The sequence below is a fragment of the Peromyscus maniculatus genome, chromosome 1 (genome assembly GCF_049852395.1).
Source record: "Peromyscus maniculatus bairdii isolate BWxNUB_F1_BW_parent chromosome 1, HU_Pman_BW_mat_3.1, whole genome shotgun sequence".
Classification (NCBI taxonomy): Eukaryota; Metazoa; Chordata; class Mammalia; order Rodentia; family Cricetidae; genus Peromyscus; species Peromyscus maniculatus.
The window spans coordinates 51,097,689-51,113,410 of record NC_134852.1 but is presented as its reverse complement, the minus strand read 5'-3'; the positions used below and the strand labels follow the sequence as shown (position 1 = coordinate 51,113,410).

The following is a 15,722-nucleotide window of genomic DNA, read 5'->3' as shown; positions in this document are numbered from 1 at the left end:
AGGGGAGGTGGGGGGCAAGGTATCCCCATTGTGGGACCATCAGATGAATCCCTCTTTAACCTCAGCCTTCACACAGGAGCATAAGAACAACATAACAGTAAGTTCAAGAACCACACCCCAGAGGCTGCTTTAATATAAATTAAATGGCACATTCAGGATCTCCTCCACCTATCTTCCAACAAACATCTCGGATGAAGCCACTGACAAGCGTCACACTGTGGAGGAGAACTCCTGCCTTGCTGCAGCAGACTCAAGAAACCTTCACTCCATTCTATAGGCACTGGCACTCGATTCTATAGGCACTGGCACACAACCTCTGGAGACTGGCACAGAATAAGCTTCCAAGACCAACAGTTAAAATAAAGAGCCATGCTTTGTAACATAGATACCCAGTCCACAAAATACCAGATAAACCAGGCCGTTTTAAGTATTTTAAAAAGGAATTCTTCAAGTGTAGAATTTAATGGCTACTTCCTGAAGGAGCTGAGAACAGATCTGAAGAACACACTAATCCATCCCTGAACTTTATAAAGCTAGATTAATGATGCACACCACCTTCTTCTGTTCTTTCGTTTTACTAAAATGCTTAAAGCTTAAAATACGTCACAAATACACCAAAGCATCAGTTCTCTTCAGAGCTGTACACTGGATTCCTCTAGTGATCTCGAGTTAGGATTGGTTATTACCTCATTCTACAACTGAACCAGACTCCCAAGCCCACAAGTTAACCACTGATTTCTTACATGTATTTAGTGTGTGTGCATGCAAAGGAGCACCACAGCACCTGTGTGGAAACCAGAGGACTCATGGGAGGGTTGCTCCGTCTAACACGTGGGTCCAAGGGCTCAGACCCACGCTGTCAGGTTCAGCAGCCAGCGCCCACTGAGCCACCTCACTGGCCCCAAGGTAACTTCTGATTTGTTCTGAGACAAGACCTCACTATGCATCCCAGGCTGGGCTGGAATTCAAACACAGCCTCCTGTCCCTGCTTCTGGTGACAGGGATTACAGAGGGCATGGAGACCACGCCTGGCCCGGTGTAACTTCTGAAGTCTGATTACTGCCTATCCTCTGTAACATGACACAAAGTCCCACAACAACTAACAAGTTTTGTACAGCTTGTCATGTCAAAGGATTTTTGTTTGTTAGTTTTTCAACACAGGGTTTCTCTGTGTAGCCCTGGCTGTCCTGGAACTTGTTCTGTCCTCGAACTCACAGAGATCCACCTGCCTCTGCCTGCTGAGTGCTGGGATTAAAGGCACGCACTACCATACCTAGAAGGATTTTAATAGGTAAGTTAACTGAAACAACATGGCAAAGTCAAAACTCTCTTCCTCTTGCCTTTAGTGCACCTCCAGCTTTATTTGTGGGTGGAGGTTTTCTGAGAACTGAATGAACCCACCCAGGGACCCACGAATCACCCTGTCTTTTTCCTTTTTTTTTTTTTAAAGAGATTTATTAATTTATTATGTATACAGTGTTCTGGTCTGCAGGCCAGAAGAGGGCACCAGATCTCATTACAGATGGTTGTGAGCCACCATGTAGGTGCTGGGAATTGAACTCAGGACCTCTGGAAGGGCAGCCAGTGCTCTTAACCTCTGAGCCATCTCTCCAGCCCCCCACCCTGTCTTATACAGCATAAATCTCTATATGTTGGATGCTGGCCTGCTTATACTATATACATCCAATGTTTCTGTCCTTCCTAGGTCTCAGGTAAATAGGTGGAAAATAAGAACCAAGTGTTTCTTCACCTTCTTGATCGTGGTCACTTGTCCAAGATAACCGGCAGTCCCGCTTTCAATGAGAGGCACGTCAGCTGCCAGACACATTCTATTTACATGGTTTCGGGCAGCTGAAAGAAAAACACTAGTTAGTGAGTTCCTCAAGACACCAACAAGTTCAAGGTGACAATCGCGGAAACATTTCTTGCCTTCAATAAAGCACATGTTCACCGTGACTATGGTGGGCATAACTCAACCACTTTTGTCTGCGACACTGGGCTGCGTCCTTGGCCGACGACATGCCATTCCTGGACACTCAGCAAAACCAAATCTAAGGAATTTACATTGCGAATTTTGTCTAGAAAAAGACTCTTAGAAATGATTCCCAAGTGCCAGAGCAGTGCACCTGTCTGGTCTGACATGAGGCCCTGGTTTGACTCAAGGCACTTCTAAAACATCAAAAGAAGGGTTGGAGAGATGGCTCGGCAGTTAAGAGCACTGACTACTCCTCAGAGAACCCTGGGTTCAATTCCCAGCACCTACATGGTGGCTCACAACTGTCTGTAACTCCAGTCCCAGGGACTCTTCTTTTGGATCCCTTGAGCACCAGGTCAGCACGTATTACACATACATACATGCAGAAAAAATACCCACTCACATAAACAAATAAATTTAAAGAAAAAAACACCAAAAGCATTAAGACAGCAAAGTGTGAGCTGAGCAAACTATTCCATCCACTCCTCAACACGTCACCATTCTATCATCAAGCAATCCGTGGCAGTGGAGGAAGGGATGAACACTAACTGGGAACCATTAAGGAAGTTTAGGGTTAGGAGACAAAAGATGGTTGTAAGAGTCATCAGGCTTCCAATGGTTTCCCTGTTAGTAATTACCATACACACTTTGCAGCACTATTCCCCTGAGACAGGGTCTCACTGTGTAGTCCCTGGCTGATCTGCAGCTTGTCACATAGGGCTGACTGGCCTCAAACTCACAGAGATCCACTTGCCTCTGCCTCCCCAGTGCTGGGACTGAAGATGTGCCCACCATGCCTGGCTTTCCAGAAACAAATTCGTTACACCTACGAGGACCTTGTCTAGGACCCTGTGGTACAGGTACAGCTGGAACAATCCCAAAGCCATAGCCTTTAACTAGAATAGCCTACACTAGGCCTGTTGTGCGGCCTGCAATCCAGCCCCTGGGAGGCAGAAGCAGAATGGATGCCAAGAGTTCAGCTCCCCCCCAGCTCCACAGCAAGTCTGAAGACCCTGTCTCAGGACAGAGCAGGACGGCTGGCATCTCATCACCTCACCACCTCACCCTAAGGCACTTTAAAATCACCTGGCGCTCTGGCCCATCTGGACTATGATCATCCTGAGTGACCCCAGGGATTCACATTTCCTAGATCTATGCACAAATCAAGACATACTGCAACAACCTGAAACAGAGGCAGTCATACTCTGCAGACCCTTCAATGCCCTTCTGACTATACCTTCTGTTAGAACAGCAAAGCAGATGGCTGACTGTGCAGGAAAAAAATATAAAATCAGTCCTAGAGAAAACAGCCATCAACTGGCACTGCTTACCCCTGAAATCCTAGTAGCACACCAGAGACTGAGGCAGGAGGATTGTGACTGGTTTGAGGTCAGTCTGGGGGAACATAGTGAGTTCCAGACTGGCTCGGCCAACAGACAGTCAAACACGCATAAAGCCCCACCTAGTCCCATTTCCTTTTGGGTCTCTTAAGTTCTAACTCATACTTGGACACTAAATCTCTCCCCAGCTCTGACACGGGAAAAAGGGGAAACGAGATGTGAAACGTATTAAAAACACCTTACCTCTGTTATCTAACGCGTTCATAACCAATATAAACTGTCGAAAAAACTCCACATTATATTCTGGGCTGGAAAGCAAAACAAAAAGTCACCAAAACTGGCCTCTTGTATGATTTTCTCAGTGTCATAAATAGAGTCCCAAGGACAAATAACTGTAAAAATAACTGTGGGTGGGAAGTATATGCCATAGACACAGGAAGGCTGACATTTTCCTAACACAAGCATATTTTAAAGGAACTGTTCTCAAATTTCTCTCTTTTCTGACCAGCAACCGAAGGCACCAGAACAAACCCTTAAACTGGCAGAAAGCTGGCATAACCTCACCAGTGCCCTGTCCCCACCCGCCCCTTCTCAGGGTAGCAAGTGCCTGGGAACATACAAGGAACACATTCCCAGGATCTGTTAGGCCTGCAGTTTCACCTCACGTGGTCACAGTCGGGCAGGGTTCAGGCCCCTTGGGGCTCTGCTTTTAGCAGCACTGGGAAAGCAGCACGGGGTAGGAGGCCACAGGCAGGTCTACAGAGCAAACACCCAGAGAACTAGGAATAGCCCAGGAAACAAGTGCCTTGAGAAAGTGTAAGGCTCTCTCTAACTCTAGTACTTCACACAGGAACTGCTTTTACTACCAGCCATGTGTGCGCGCGCGCATGTGCGTGCGTGTGCATGTGTGTGGTGGGCTTAGACTCCGAGGTCTCTGCTCTAACACCTCCTTAAAGACAGACTTATCTATCATTACTGAGGCTAAGTGCTGTCAAACACCATCACTATACACAGCATCAGAAGATCCTCAGGCATAGAAGTACAGTCATTTCTAAGTTTCCCAGTAACTTCCTCACTGATATTAAAACATCTCTTATCTAAATAATGCAAATACACAAGAACTGGTAAAAGCAATGCAACTGATGGGGGCACAGACTTATCATGTTGTAAATATTCTAGAAGTTATCTTACAAATGCAGACTGATCCGGGGCTCACATAAATAAAAACATCTCATACTTTAAAGGGTTAACTACAAATTCACAGCAAACAGCTTTTAACAGAATGGTGTGCATACTTCATGATGCTGTCATGGTGAGCCTCGATGTTAGCTTGGGGGTGGAACTGGAGCACACTTTCTTTGGCAACCTGGAAAAACCAACAATAAACATTTTTGTTGACACTGGAAATCTGACATACACATGGTTACTTCACTTACTTATAACATGGTAATCTTATCTATATATAAAAACGTGGTTAAGATTTCATTAAGTGCATACATACTCATAAAATTAGTTTCCCCTGCATGTGACCACTTCTATGTGAATGGCAAACTTCAGAGAAAACAGACTGCAGGGCTGGAGCTCTCTAACTCAGAGTTAAAGCATTTGTGAATCCCCAGCAGTATAAAACTACACTGAACTGCAATAATCAGTGTTATTCCTTCACTTAAGAGCCTATTACTAGCCAGCTAGGTTAGCCTAACTACAAAGACGGCAATGTAGAAAGACCACTATTGGAGGAAGAGCGAGCTTAGTCTAAAAAACGGACACAGGCAAATACCTGTGGGGAAGGCTGAAATCTAAGAAAATGCTAAGTCAATGCAATGGTATGCATGGGAGGGACAGGGCTGGAAGAAAAAACAGACCTCTGACCCCACCAACCCAGGAAGAATATTCAAAGGGGAGCATCTTTTCTAACTACACAGAAGCTGGCCTCTGAGATGTAAAGGAGCAAACTTAAATATGAAGAGGACACAAAAGATTCCTCAACTACAGGATTCAGGAGTCATTTCCTTTCAGACCAAAAAGGGGAGAGTGTGGGCTACTCTTACTCCTTTCACTCCTCAGGATCTGAAGCTGAAGAGCTGGGCTTGTGTGGTGAAGGCTCAGGGGTAAACACATTTACTGTCTCAGCACCTGCATTCAATCCCTGGGACCACCCAGCTGCCCTCTGACTGCCACTCACACGATGCAGTGGCATGCACACGATGCAGTGTCATGCACACGTGCCCCGCAAAAATAAGTAAACAAAATGTTAATCACAGGGGAGAGGGGGAGAAGGGGAGAGTGAGCAAGCCAGCGCTTCACCTGCTTTCTCCCTCTGCAGGGAAAGTTTGCTGACTCAAAGCTTCATTGTCAAAGGGATCTAAACACAACATGGGAAAGTTACCTGAGCCTTGGATCTTCCAACATGTTTCTTTTGAAATAGGAACTGTCTGTTGAGGTTGCTGACATCAATAGTATCCAGATCAATCTACAAATGCAGAAACCCAGATAAATCACAATGCTTGAGAAACATCACTATCTTCGGCATTAATAACCCAGAACTTACTAGCTAGCAGAGAAAGTGCTTCTCTGGACAAGTCACACCCGAATTGCTAAAAGTTACAGTTAAAGTATATGGGAAGAACAGTATCAATGTCAAAGGTAACCCCAAGAAAGCATCAAGGATGGCTAATTTTCTTGTTTAATCCTATTTCAGGGAATTTTTTAGGGAATTCCTTAAGAAGCATAAAAGCTTTGGTTTAATTAAAAAACAAAATTTTCCAATAGGCAAGGTGGTGCACTCAGATATATCTGTGAGCTGGAGGTCAGCCTGGTCTCTATGAGGTCCAGATCAGCTATGGTTACATATTGAGACCCTGACTCAAAATATGGATAAATAAAATAAAGGCAAAAGAGACAGAAGGCATTAAAGTTGCTGTCCTACCAGCTACAAGGACTTGGGTTCGATCCCCCAGAACCTACATTAAAACAAGCTGAGCACAGTGGCAAGCTTTGCAATCCCAAAGCCAGGAAGGTGGCGATGGGAGATTCTGGGACTCACTAGCCAGTCATCGTCTAGTAAATTTGGAGAGTTCCAGGGCAAAGAGAGACCCTGTTTCAAAAAAAAAAAAAAAAAAAAAAAAAAAAAAAAAGACAGTGCCCCAGGAACACTCCCTAAGTGTCATCTGGTTCCACACCCCATCTGTCTGGTTATTTGGTTATTTCAGATGTAGATAATTTACTGTGCCCCACTGTTTTCATTAAGTGATGTGGTAATCAGATCTGGAAATGTTTGCTGCTTTAACTTCATATACATAGTCACTCAGGATGACTTGAGGGTTAGTAAAGGAAATAGCCTACATACGGTTTAAAAACAAAACCGAACCAAAAACTCATGTTTAAAATCTAACCTAGGAGCTGGAGAGATGGCTCAATAGTTAAGAGAGCTGGCTGACCTGCATAGGACCTGGGGCTCAATTCTCAGCACCTACATTGGTAACACCAGTTCCAGGGGATCCAACGCCCCCTTCTGGCCTAAGGGCACCAGGCACAGACACAAGTGCAGGCAAAAGGCCCATACACATAAACTAAAGGAAAGATTTTTAAATAAAAATAAAATTTAATCTAATTGCTATCTGAAAGAAAAAATAAGTAGCAGCTACTGTCATTTGCATTCTAGTTCAATAAACTTAGATAAACAAACAAAATGTTCTCACCATGAAACATCCCAGCAGTTTGAGGTAGTGTGTGAACAATTACAAAACATATAAGCACTGAAATATCCATTTGTACTTCAAAGTTCATTAGAAAAGTTAAACCAGCCTGGCGGTGGTGGCACACGCCTTTAATCTGCTACAAAAACTACTTTTTAACATAGCATCCCGAGTTACCAGCATACTGGATTTTCTGCGGACTGAAACTGGGTGTGAAACCTAACCAATGAAAACTGCAGAGACGCCAGTTGTGCCTCGGCTTACACCCTGACACCTGTAAGTTCATTCCATTTTTCTGCTAAACCTTAAGGCATTTCCAACTCGCATCCAACTTCCAGATAGTATCTCCAACGCGTTAACAAATTACAGCGGCTTCCTGTCAATGCACACTAATGCAAAACTGAGAATACAGACAACCAAAAACTTTTTTTTTTAATTTCTTAAGGAAAGGTCTTGCTACGTAGCCCAAACGGACCTCAAACTCCCGATTGCAGGGATTACAGGTGGTCGGTCACCCATCCGCGCAAACCCAAGGGAATATCTTTAATGTCATAAACGACAGCGTCCCATCTGCACTGTGCCCAGCCCAGAGGCACGAGCCCCAAAGGAGTTCATCCAGCCACTAGCGGCGTCCCCCCAGGGTAAGTTACTCAACCTCATAGCGTCTTACTTCCCTCATCTGTTAAAAATAAAACGGGATGCAGACAGCACTTGCAACCTGAAGGCCGGTGGCATACTCGAGTGAATGCATGTGTGCACGCCCGGGGTGCGCTGTTGGTGGCTGCGAGCCGCTCTGCCGCGGGTCGTTAACTTCGAAGTTAGGGGCACGTTCGAATTAAAGTCACAGCATCCACCGGGGGCTCGGCCACTTCCTGCATCCCAGAGTAACTGGGAGGCGGCGCGCGCAGGCCCGGGGACCGGAGGCCGGGGAGCCGGGGCCCAGCGTGTCCACCTATCCGCTCCCGGTGCGGCGATCCTGACCCCCGGCCTCTCGGGCCCCGCCGCCCTGACTCCCGCCCAGAATCCGGGCCCCGTCCCGCAGACAGCCCGCCATTCAGCCGGAGCCCGGGCCTCACCAGGTCGATGTGGGAGAAGCCGGTGAGCACCAGGTTCTTGAGCAGCTCACAGCCGATGCCGCCCGCGCCCACCACCAGCACCCGGCCGCCGGACACCGCCTCGGCCAGCTCCCGGGGAAGCCCCCGCGACAGTGCCATGGCGGGACGTCCACGAGCCGCCGCGCAGTCGGAGGCGGGAGAAGCCGAGCGGCAGCCGGAAGCCAGTGGGGGAAGGGCGGCGCAGCTTCCGCTCCTGCGCACTGCGGCCGCCAGCCCGCGCCAGGTTGGGTCCTGGAGACACCGAGACCTGGGATACCTTCACGCCGGCTTCTACAGGAGCACAGACCGGCGGAGAAGCCTCGGGTCGACTTTTAACGACCTTGGTTTGAGCGCCCAACGACAACTCCTTATGTGGGGGTTTTAAAAAGTTATGACTCTAGGCCAGGCGGTGGTGGCGCACGCCTTTAATGCCTTTAATCCCAGCACTCGGGAGGCAGAAGCAGGTGGATCTCTGTGAGTTCGAGGCCAGCCTGGGCTACAGAGCGAGATCCATGAAAGGCACAAAGCTACACAGAAAAACCCTGTCTCGAAAAAAAAAAAAAGTTATGACTCTATATGTAAGGAACATGTGCAAATTAAGAAAACTGTTATCTCCAAGCAGTGGTGGCGCACGCCTTTAATCCCAGCTACACAGTGACACTCTGCCATGAAAAACAAAACAACACTCACCAAGCACTCAGGAGGCAGAGCCAGGCGGATCTCTGTGAGTTCGAGGCCAGCCTGGTCTACAGAGCGAGATCCAGGACAGGCTCCAAAACTACACAGAGAAACCCTGTCTCGAAAAACCAAAGAAAAAAAGACAAAAAGAAAAGAAAAAGAAAAAAGGAAATTGTTATCCAAGCAATATATATAGGCAAAGGATAGGATTCGATGCTCACAAAGAAAATGGATATTCGGGGCTGAGGATGTTGGGTGTATTTACCGTGCTCAGAATCCTAGGTTTCAGTCTCATCATCACAAAAAGCAACGTTGGGTGTGGCTGCAGGAGGCAGAGACAGAGAGTCTCTGGAGAGTTCAAGGCCAGTTTATTAGGTAGCCAGTTCCAGGGTTATCTAGGGAGACTCTGCCCCTCACAAGCACATGCTTCACGCCAAATAATATTTTTTTTTTTTTTTTGGTTTTTCGAGACAGGGTTTCTCTGTGTAGCTTTGCGCCTTTCCTGGAGCTCACTTGGTAGCCCAGGCTGGCCTCGAACTCACAGAGATCCGCCTGGCTCTGCCTCCCGAGTGCTGGGATTAAAGGCGTGCGCCACCAACGCCCGGCTTAAATAATATTTTTATTTATTATATTATAGTGCTATTATAAAAATACAAAAACATATTATAAACAAATAGTCCGAAATTATGTTAGTGCAAAAGGAATTGTATTAGACAGATTTTAAATTATAACCAGGGTTGAACACACTTTCATTAGTCAAAATGGGGACAATTACAGTCTGCACATTTTTGTTAGAAGTTTTGTTTTGTGGCAGGGTCTCATGTAGCCCTGACTTGTCCATTCTCACTCTGTAGACCAGGCTGGCCTCGAACTGACAGAGATCTGACTGGCTCTGCCTCCTGAGTGCTCGGTGAGTGTACTCTTTTTGTTGTTGTTTTTTCATGGCAGAGTTTCACTGTCACCTTGGCTGTCCTGGAACTCACTCTGTAGACCAGGCTGGCCTCGAACTCACAGAGATCTGCCTGCCTCTGCCTCCTGAGTGCTGGGATTAACAGCATGTACCACCACCACCTGGCTGTGTGTACTTCTTAGATGTACCTGCTTCCCAGAGAATCAGAAAGCGAAAGTGGTTCAAGTTTGGCTTCCAGGAAGGCATTGGAGTTTCTTATCTGCCCAACCACTGAACTGACCATGGCTGGTTGCTATATATCTTTCCATTTTTTAAAAAATGTAACTTTTACAAATGTACAGTTGAGTTGATTGACCCTTTTCCTGCATCTCTGACAGCAGCTGGGGCATCGCCACCCTTTGTGTTTCTGGTGTAAATTACTTGGGCTCTGTGCTTTGAAATCAGGTTGATAAGCCATTTGCTAAGGAACTCCTGCAGGGCTGAGCCTCTGAGACCAGAGCTGGGGTGATAAGCCTACATACAATTGGGAATCTCCTTACAGTTGTCATATGGAGCCTTGTTAAATAGCATTAGGTGAGTGAGTTCTAGGGGACCTGACGCCCTCACACAGACATACGTGCAGGAAAAACACCAATGCCCATCAAGTAAACATTAAAAAACCAGCATGAGGTGCCGGAGCTTCTCCGGGACCAGCCTTGGGACCACACTCCTTTGGGCCTGGCCCCCAGACTGCCTCACTGGATTTGTCTTTCTTGGCCAGCGTTCTGGCATCTTTCTTCTTGTCGTTCTTGGAAAGTGTAGTGAAGCGCAGGGAGCAGCAACCACCACTGCAGCCTCAGAAGACAGATGCGGGGAAAGCCTAAGTCCGTCATGTCAGCAATCCAACCGGAAACGCTCACTGTGTAGCATGGGAGAGCACAGAATGACAACCCAACACCAGTTTCCAGTCTCTCCTGAGGCACCCACCTGTCAAGCTTCTTCACCCTTCCAGTTTGACTGCTGATTGAATGGTCCATGTTGACCTCTTTGAAAACCACCCCTGCAGCTGTCAGCTCCTGATGTCAGCCACTACCCTCTTCAAGGCTCTCATTCACTGCCTCTGCAGAACTCCCTGAGCCACCACTAAGTGGGAGTCAGCCAGCTGTTCCTGAACTGCTGTTCTGTGGACTGTTACTTAGCAACCAAATGTGCCGTTGATGAGAGTCATCTCTGCTGCTTTATCGCACATCCTGAACTCAGATCACAAAATTACTTCGATAAATGCCTCTGCCTCCTGAGTGCTGGAACCGAAGGTGCGTGCCACTATCGCCGGGCTTCAAATCTGCATTTTGGCTAACATAATATCCATAATACAAAATAAGCTGCAAGCAAGTCATTTAAAAAAGGGCAGGAAATGCATATCAAAATGTTATACAGCATAGCCACATTTATCAATATACTCCATGGGCTGGAAAGATGACTCAGAGGTTAAAAGCACATCCTGCTACTGTAGAGGACCTATTTTAAGGCAGCTCACCACTGTCTGTAACTCCACCTCCTGGACAGGAACACATACATACATACATACATACATACATATACACACACACACACACACACACACACACACACACACACACACACACCATACTTTCACACAAACACGCTCTCATACACATGAAAAATAAAAATAAACATTAAAAATATATTCCAATATTACACAAAATTTCAGCAATGCAAAAACTGCAATTACTTTTGCACCTGTCTAATATATACAGTGGCTTTAGTCAGCCATTCAGGGCTGGTAACTCTCAAGGCAGGCCACAGAGCTAGACAGAATGCCTCTGATGGAATCAGGTCATAGGAACTCTGATCATCCCCGACTTTTCTGTCTTGGAAGTGGCCATAAAGAAATTCCCTGGGGGCTGGAAAGATGGCTCAGTGGTAAAGAGCACTGGCTGCTTTTCCAGAGGACCTGGGTTCAACTCTCAGTACCCACATGGCAGCTCACAACTGTGTAACTTCAGTTCCAGGGGATCTAATGCCTTTACATCAATGCACATAACATAAATTTAAATAAATTATTTTTTAAAATAAGAAATTCCCTGATTTACACTGATCCCAGTACAGGCAGTGTAGACAAAATTCTAAACAGTTTTATTAAATAAGAAACATGCCTAACAGCAACTTTGAAATCTTCAAAAGGATGATGGGACCCCACAACGATGATTCTACATGACTATGATAAAGCTGTTAAACTGATTACCACCACCAAAAGATCTGCTTTGGACTACAAACTGCTCAGGACAATTTCAAGATGACTAGCTGAGATGATCCAGATTCACGGACTACTTGAGCAAGGACTTGAGACAAGCCCTGCACTTTCCCATATGCAGATACTGGACAAATGATACAACTAACTCTCTCAGGACTTGAAGTAATTTTAAGAATACGACGCCCACATTCCCAAGAGGTGGGATATGTTGTTTTGGCTAATTTGAGTTATGGATATTGTCGTTGTTTATGATGGTTGGTTACAAGTTGTTAATTGTTAATGGTCAAAAAAAAAAAAAGCTAAACAAAGGAGATTAGATACAAGGTTCTTGTTTAAAAGAAGAAGAAAAAAAGATATAGAAAAGGGTAGCTTTTCAGAGAATCTACTCTGAAAAAAGAGAAGATATAGAAATGACAAAAAGTTGATTTTTGGATCTACTCAAAAAAAGAGAGAGAATATGGATATGATAAGATTAAAAAGGCAGATTATTGAGTCTACTTTTAAAAAGGAACTACTTGTTTTAAATAGGATAAGTAATAATTTTTATCTGAACTTGTCAAATGTTAATGGACTGGACATTGTTTATATATTATAATGGAGTATTTTGTCTGAATCTGTCAAATGTTAATGGACTAGAGATTGTTAAAATAATTCTTGACTGTATATATTGTATATACTTATTGGATATAGTTTTTCTTGTATTAGTTATAAGCTTTTTAAAATTTTAGACAAAAAAGAAATGTGGTGGTGATATTGTGTTCCCCAAAATATTGTGCACCCTAATAAACTTATCTGGGGTCAGAGAACAGAACAGCCACTAGACAAACATAGAGGCCAGAAAATGGTGGCACTCACACCTTTAATCCTAGCATTCTGGAGGCAGAGATCCATCCGGTTCTCTGTAAGCTCAAAGACACACTGGAAACAACCAGGCATGGTGACACACGCCTTTAATCCCAGGAAGTGATGGCAGAAAGCAGAAAGGTATATAAAGCGTGAAAACCAGGAACTAGGCTGGTTAAGCTTTCAGGCTTTTGATCAGCAGTTCAGCTGAGATCCATTCAGATGAGGACACAGAGGCTCCCAGCTTGAGCAAACAAGATCAGCTGAGGAATTGGCGAGGTGAGGAAGCTGTGGCTTGTTCTGTTTCTCTGATCTTTCAACATTCACCTCAATATCTGTGTTTTTTTAATTAGTAAGACCCTTTAAGATTCATGTTACAAGGCAGCATTAATTAGATGCACTTTTTCTGTGTGTGTCTGCACACATGCACACGCACTCTATGTGAAGGCTAGAGGAGAACTCGGGGTATCTTATTCTAATCACTCTCCACCTTATTTCTATTTTTATGTGTATGTGTGAGTTCCTGTGCACCATGTACATGCAGAGCCTGTAGAGTTCAGAAGAGGGGTCAGATCTCCTGGAACTAGAGTTCCAGAAGTTTGTGAGCTACATTGTGGGTGCTGTGAAACTAAACCCTGGTCCTCTGCAAGAATAGTGGGTGCTCTTAACAGCTGAGAACACCCTCATTGGTATTTTTATGCATTTGTCTGTGGTTCTGTTTCTCAGTTCATGCTCATCAAAGAAAACTAACTCTAAAGACAGAAAACAGAAAAAATTGCTATTTGAACTGTTGTCTTTCTCTGCAGTTGATTGGCTCACCAACCACACACAGGCTAGCCTAGAGGACTTCTTATACTACTACCTGGATTTATCAAGTGTAGGAAGGACAAGAGGGTCTCACCAGGGCAGAGGGCACTCCTGCATATAAGCTGAGTTCTATAGCGATATTTTATTTGTACTAAAATGTGATTTGTATGTTAAAAAATAAAGTTGCCCATGGGGGTCAGAGCTATTAGAGCCATAGCAAAAGCTGGGCGGTGGTGGTGCATGCCTTTAATCCCAGCATTTGGTAGGCAGAGCTAGGTAGATCTCTGTGTGTTCAAGGATATAGCCAGCATTGGAGACACACGCCTTTAATCTCAATACCAACCATAGAAGACCTGGAGGTCTGTACAGACAGGCAGTGACAAGGCAGTCATGTGGTTGGGTTTACAACCAATGAGAAGGCAGAACAGAAAGTCTATATAAAGACAAAAACACAGGAAGTAGGTCTCTTGGCTGAAGAGGCTAGCTGCAGCAGACGGGTAAGGCTCTTAGCTCTCATCTCTTGGCTTTCTTCTTTGCATTGGTTCTGTGTTTCTGATTTAATAAGACGGTTGGTTACATCTAGAGTTCTCCCCCAGCACTCAAAAACACCATCCTAAAGCTAATCTAGCAGATGCCCTTCCCAGGAGGCTGGATATTTGCCCTGCATAATGAGTTCTAGTAGGAACTTACACTGTTACGTGCAGGAAGTGAGAGTTGTAAGCCCCTCCCCATGCAACAATCCTGTTCCACTGTGCCTCTCTAATCCCGAGTCTTTAACAGAGCACTAAGTATGTAACTTCCTTTTTTGACATTGCTAGTTTTGCAACCCACGGCCTCACACACAGTGGTGCATCTAAATGGGTGTATAGCAGACTTGTTTTCTTCACATGTCACAATGTCTTATAGGACTGCAGGAAAGCCTCTGTTCAGCTGTATGGTTTAAATAGGTAACACATAACCAAACTCAAGGATGCTTGAGCAGGGCTGGAGAGATGGTTCAGTGTGGAGGAGCACTTGCTGTGTAAGTCTGAGGCCCTGACTCAGACCCCAGCACCACATAACAAGTGGGCGTGGTCCATTAAGGCCTGTAGCTCTCAATTCCAGCACTGGTGGGGATAGAAACAGGAAGATCCCTGGGGCTCACTGGTTGCCAAACTAGTAGAAATACATGAGCTCCAAGTTCAGGGAGAGACCATGCATCAAATAAGACGGAGGATCCTAGAAGAGGTCATTGGTGCCTTCTTCTGACCTCTGTGCACCTACACACACACACACACACACACACACACACACACACACACACACACACACACACACAGGTTTGGTCAGCAGCCTATCTTCATCTGAAAGTAGGACAGGGAAAGACCGAGGGAGAATGGTCAGTATGAGGCCAGCCAGGAATTATGTCTCAGAAAACTAAAACCGGGTCTGAGGTTGAAGGTAAGTTGGTAGAGTGCTTGCCTAGCATGTCCAAGGCCCAGCTTTGATCCCCAATACTCTATAAACCAAGCATGGCAGTATGTTCCTGTAACTTTAGAAGTGGAAGTAAGAAAATTAGAAGTTCATTATCATTAACAACACAGCAAACTGGAGACCCTATCTAAAAAAGAATAAGGAATGTAACTCCTAGCAATCTGAGAAGGTGGGAAGGGCTTTTTTGAGGGGAGGGGTAGTGTTAGGGATGAAACCAGGGCCTTGCCAAACTCTACCACTGAGCAACCTCCCAACCCAGCTAACTCCCTGTATCATCCCTATTAGTACCTGACTCAAAAAGATACAATACAGTTAAGCAACAATCCTTATTGTCAAGACGCCCCTTGCCAGCCACCTGAAGAAACTCAAAGGGCCGCAGCTGTGGATGTAATCCGTCACCTTCTGCTCTAGTTGGAGTAACTGGTCTAGCCAGCTGAGGCAGTCACTGTCTATAGCACAGACACCACAGAGAAACCAGTGGTGATTTCCTGGCACGGCAGTGAGAGAGAGATGAACAGCTCCGTGCAGTGCTATGCTCAGCCAAGCTCTGCTGGAGCCTCTCTGACCAGAACCTTCAGTTAGCACACACAGCTACTTTCCTTCAGCGAGCTCTCACCGGTTACACTGTGCACACGACCACACCCCACTCA

The 15,722-nt window shown here is 45.5% G+C and overlaps 1 protein-coding gene across 1 annotated transcript in view; it reads right to left on the bottom strand.

Moving 5' to 3' along the window:
• Uba2 (ubiquitin like modifier activating enzyme 2) overlaps positions 1-8,313 on the bottom strand; it is a 28,029-nt gene extending 19,716 nt beyond the window's left edge. Inside the window, exons 1-5 of the mRNA XM_006984992.4 lie at positions 8,090-8,313; positions 5,705-5,788; positions 4,611-4,681; positions 3,559-3,623; positions 1,751-1,851 (exon numbers count right to left, since the gene is read on the bottom strand). Of these exons, the coding sequence (XP_006985054.1) occupies positions 1,751-1,851; positions 3,559-3,623; positions 4,611-4,681; positions 5,705-5,788; positions 8,090-8,227 (459 nt within the window). The 5' untranslated portion in view covers positions 8,228-8,313. The remainder of the gene's footprint in view (positions 1-1,750; positions 1,852-3,558; positions 3,624-4,610; positions 4,682-5,704; positions 5,789-8,089) is intronic.
• Positions 8,314-15,722: the final 7,409 nt, after the last annotated feature.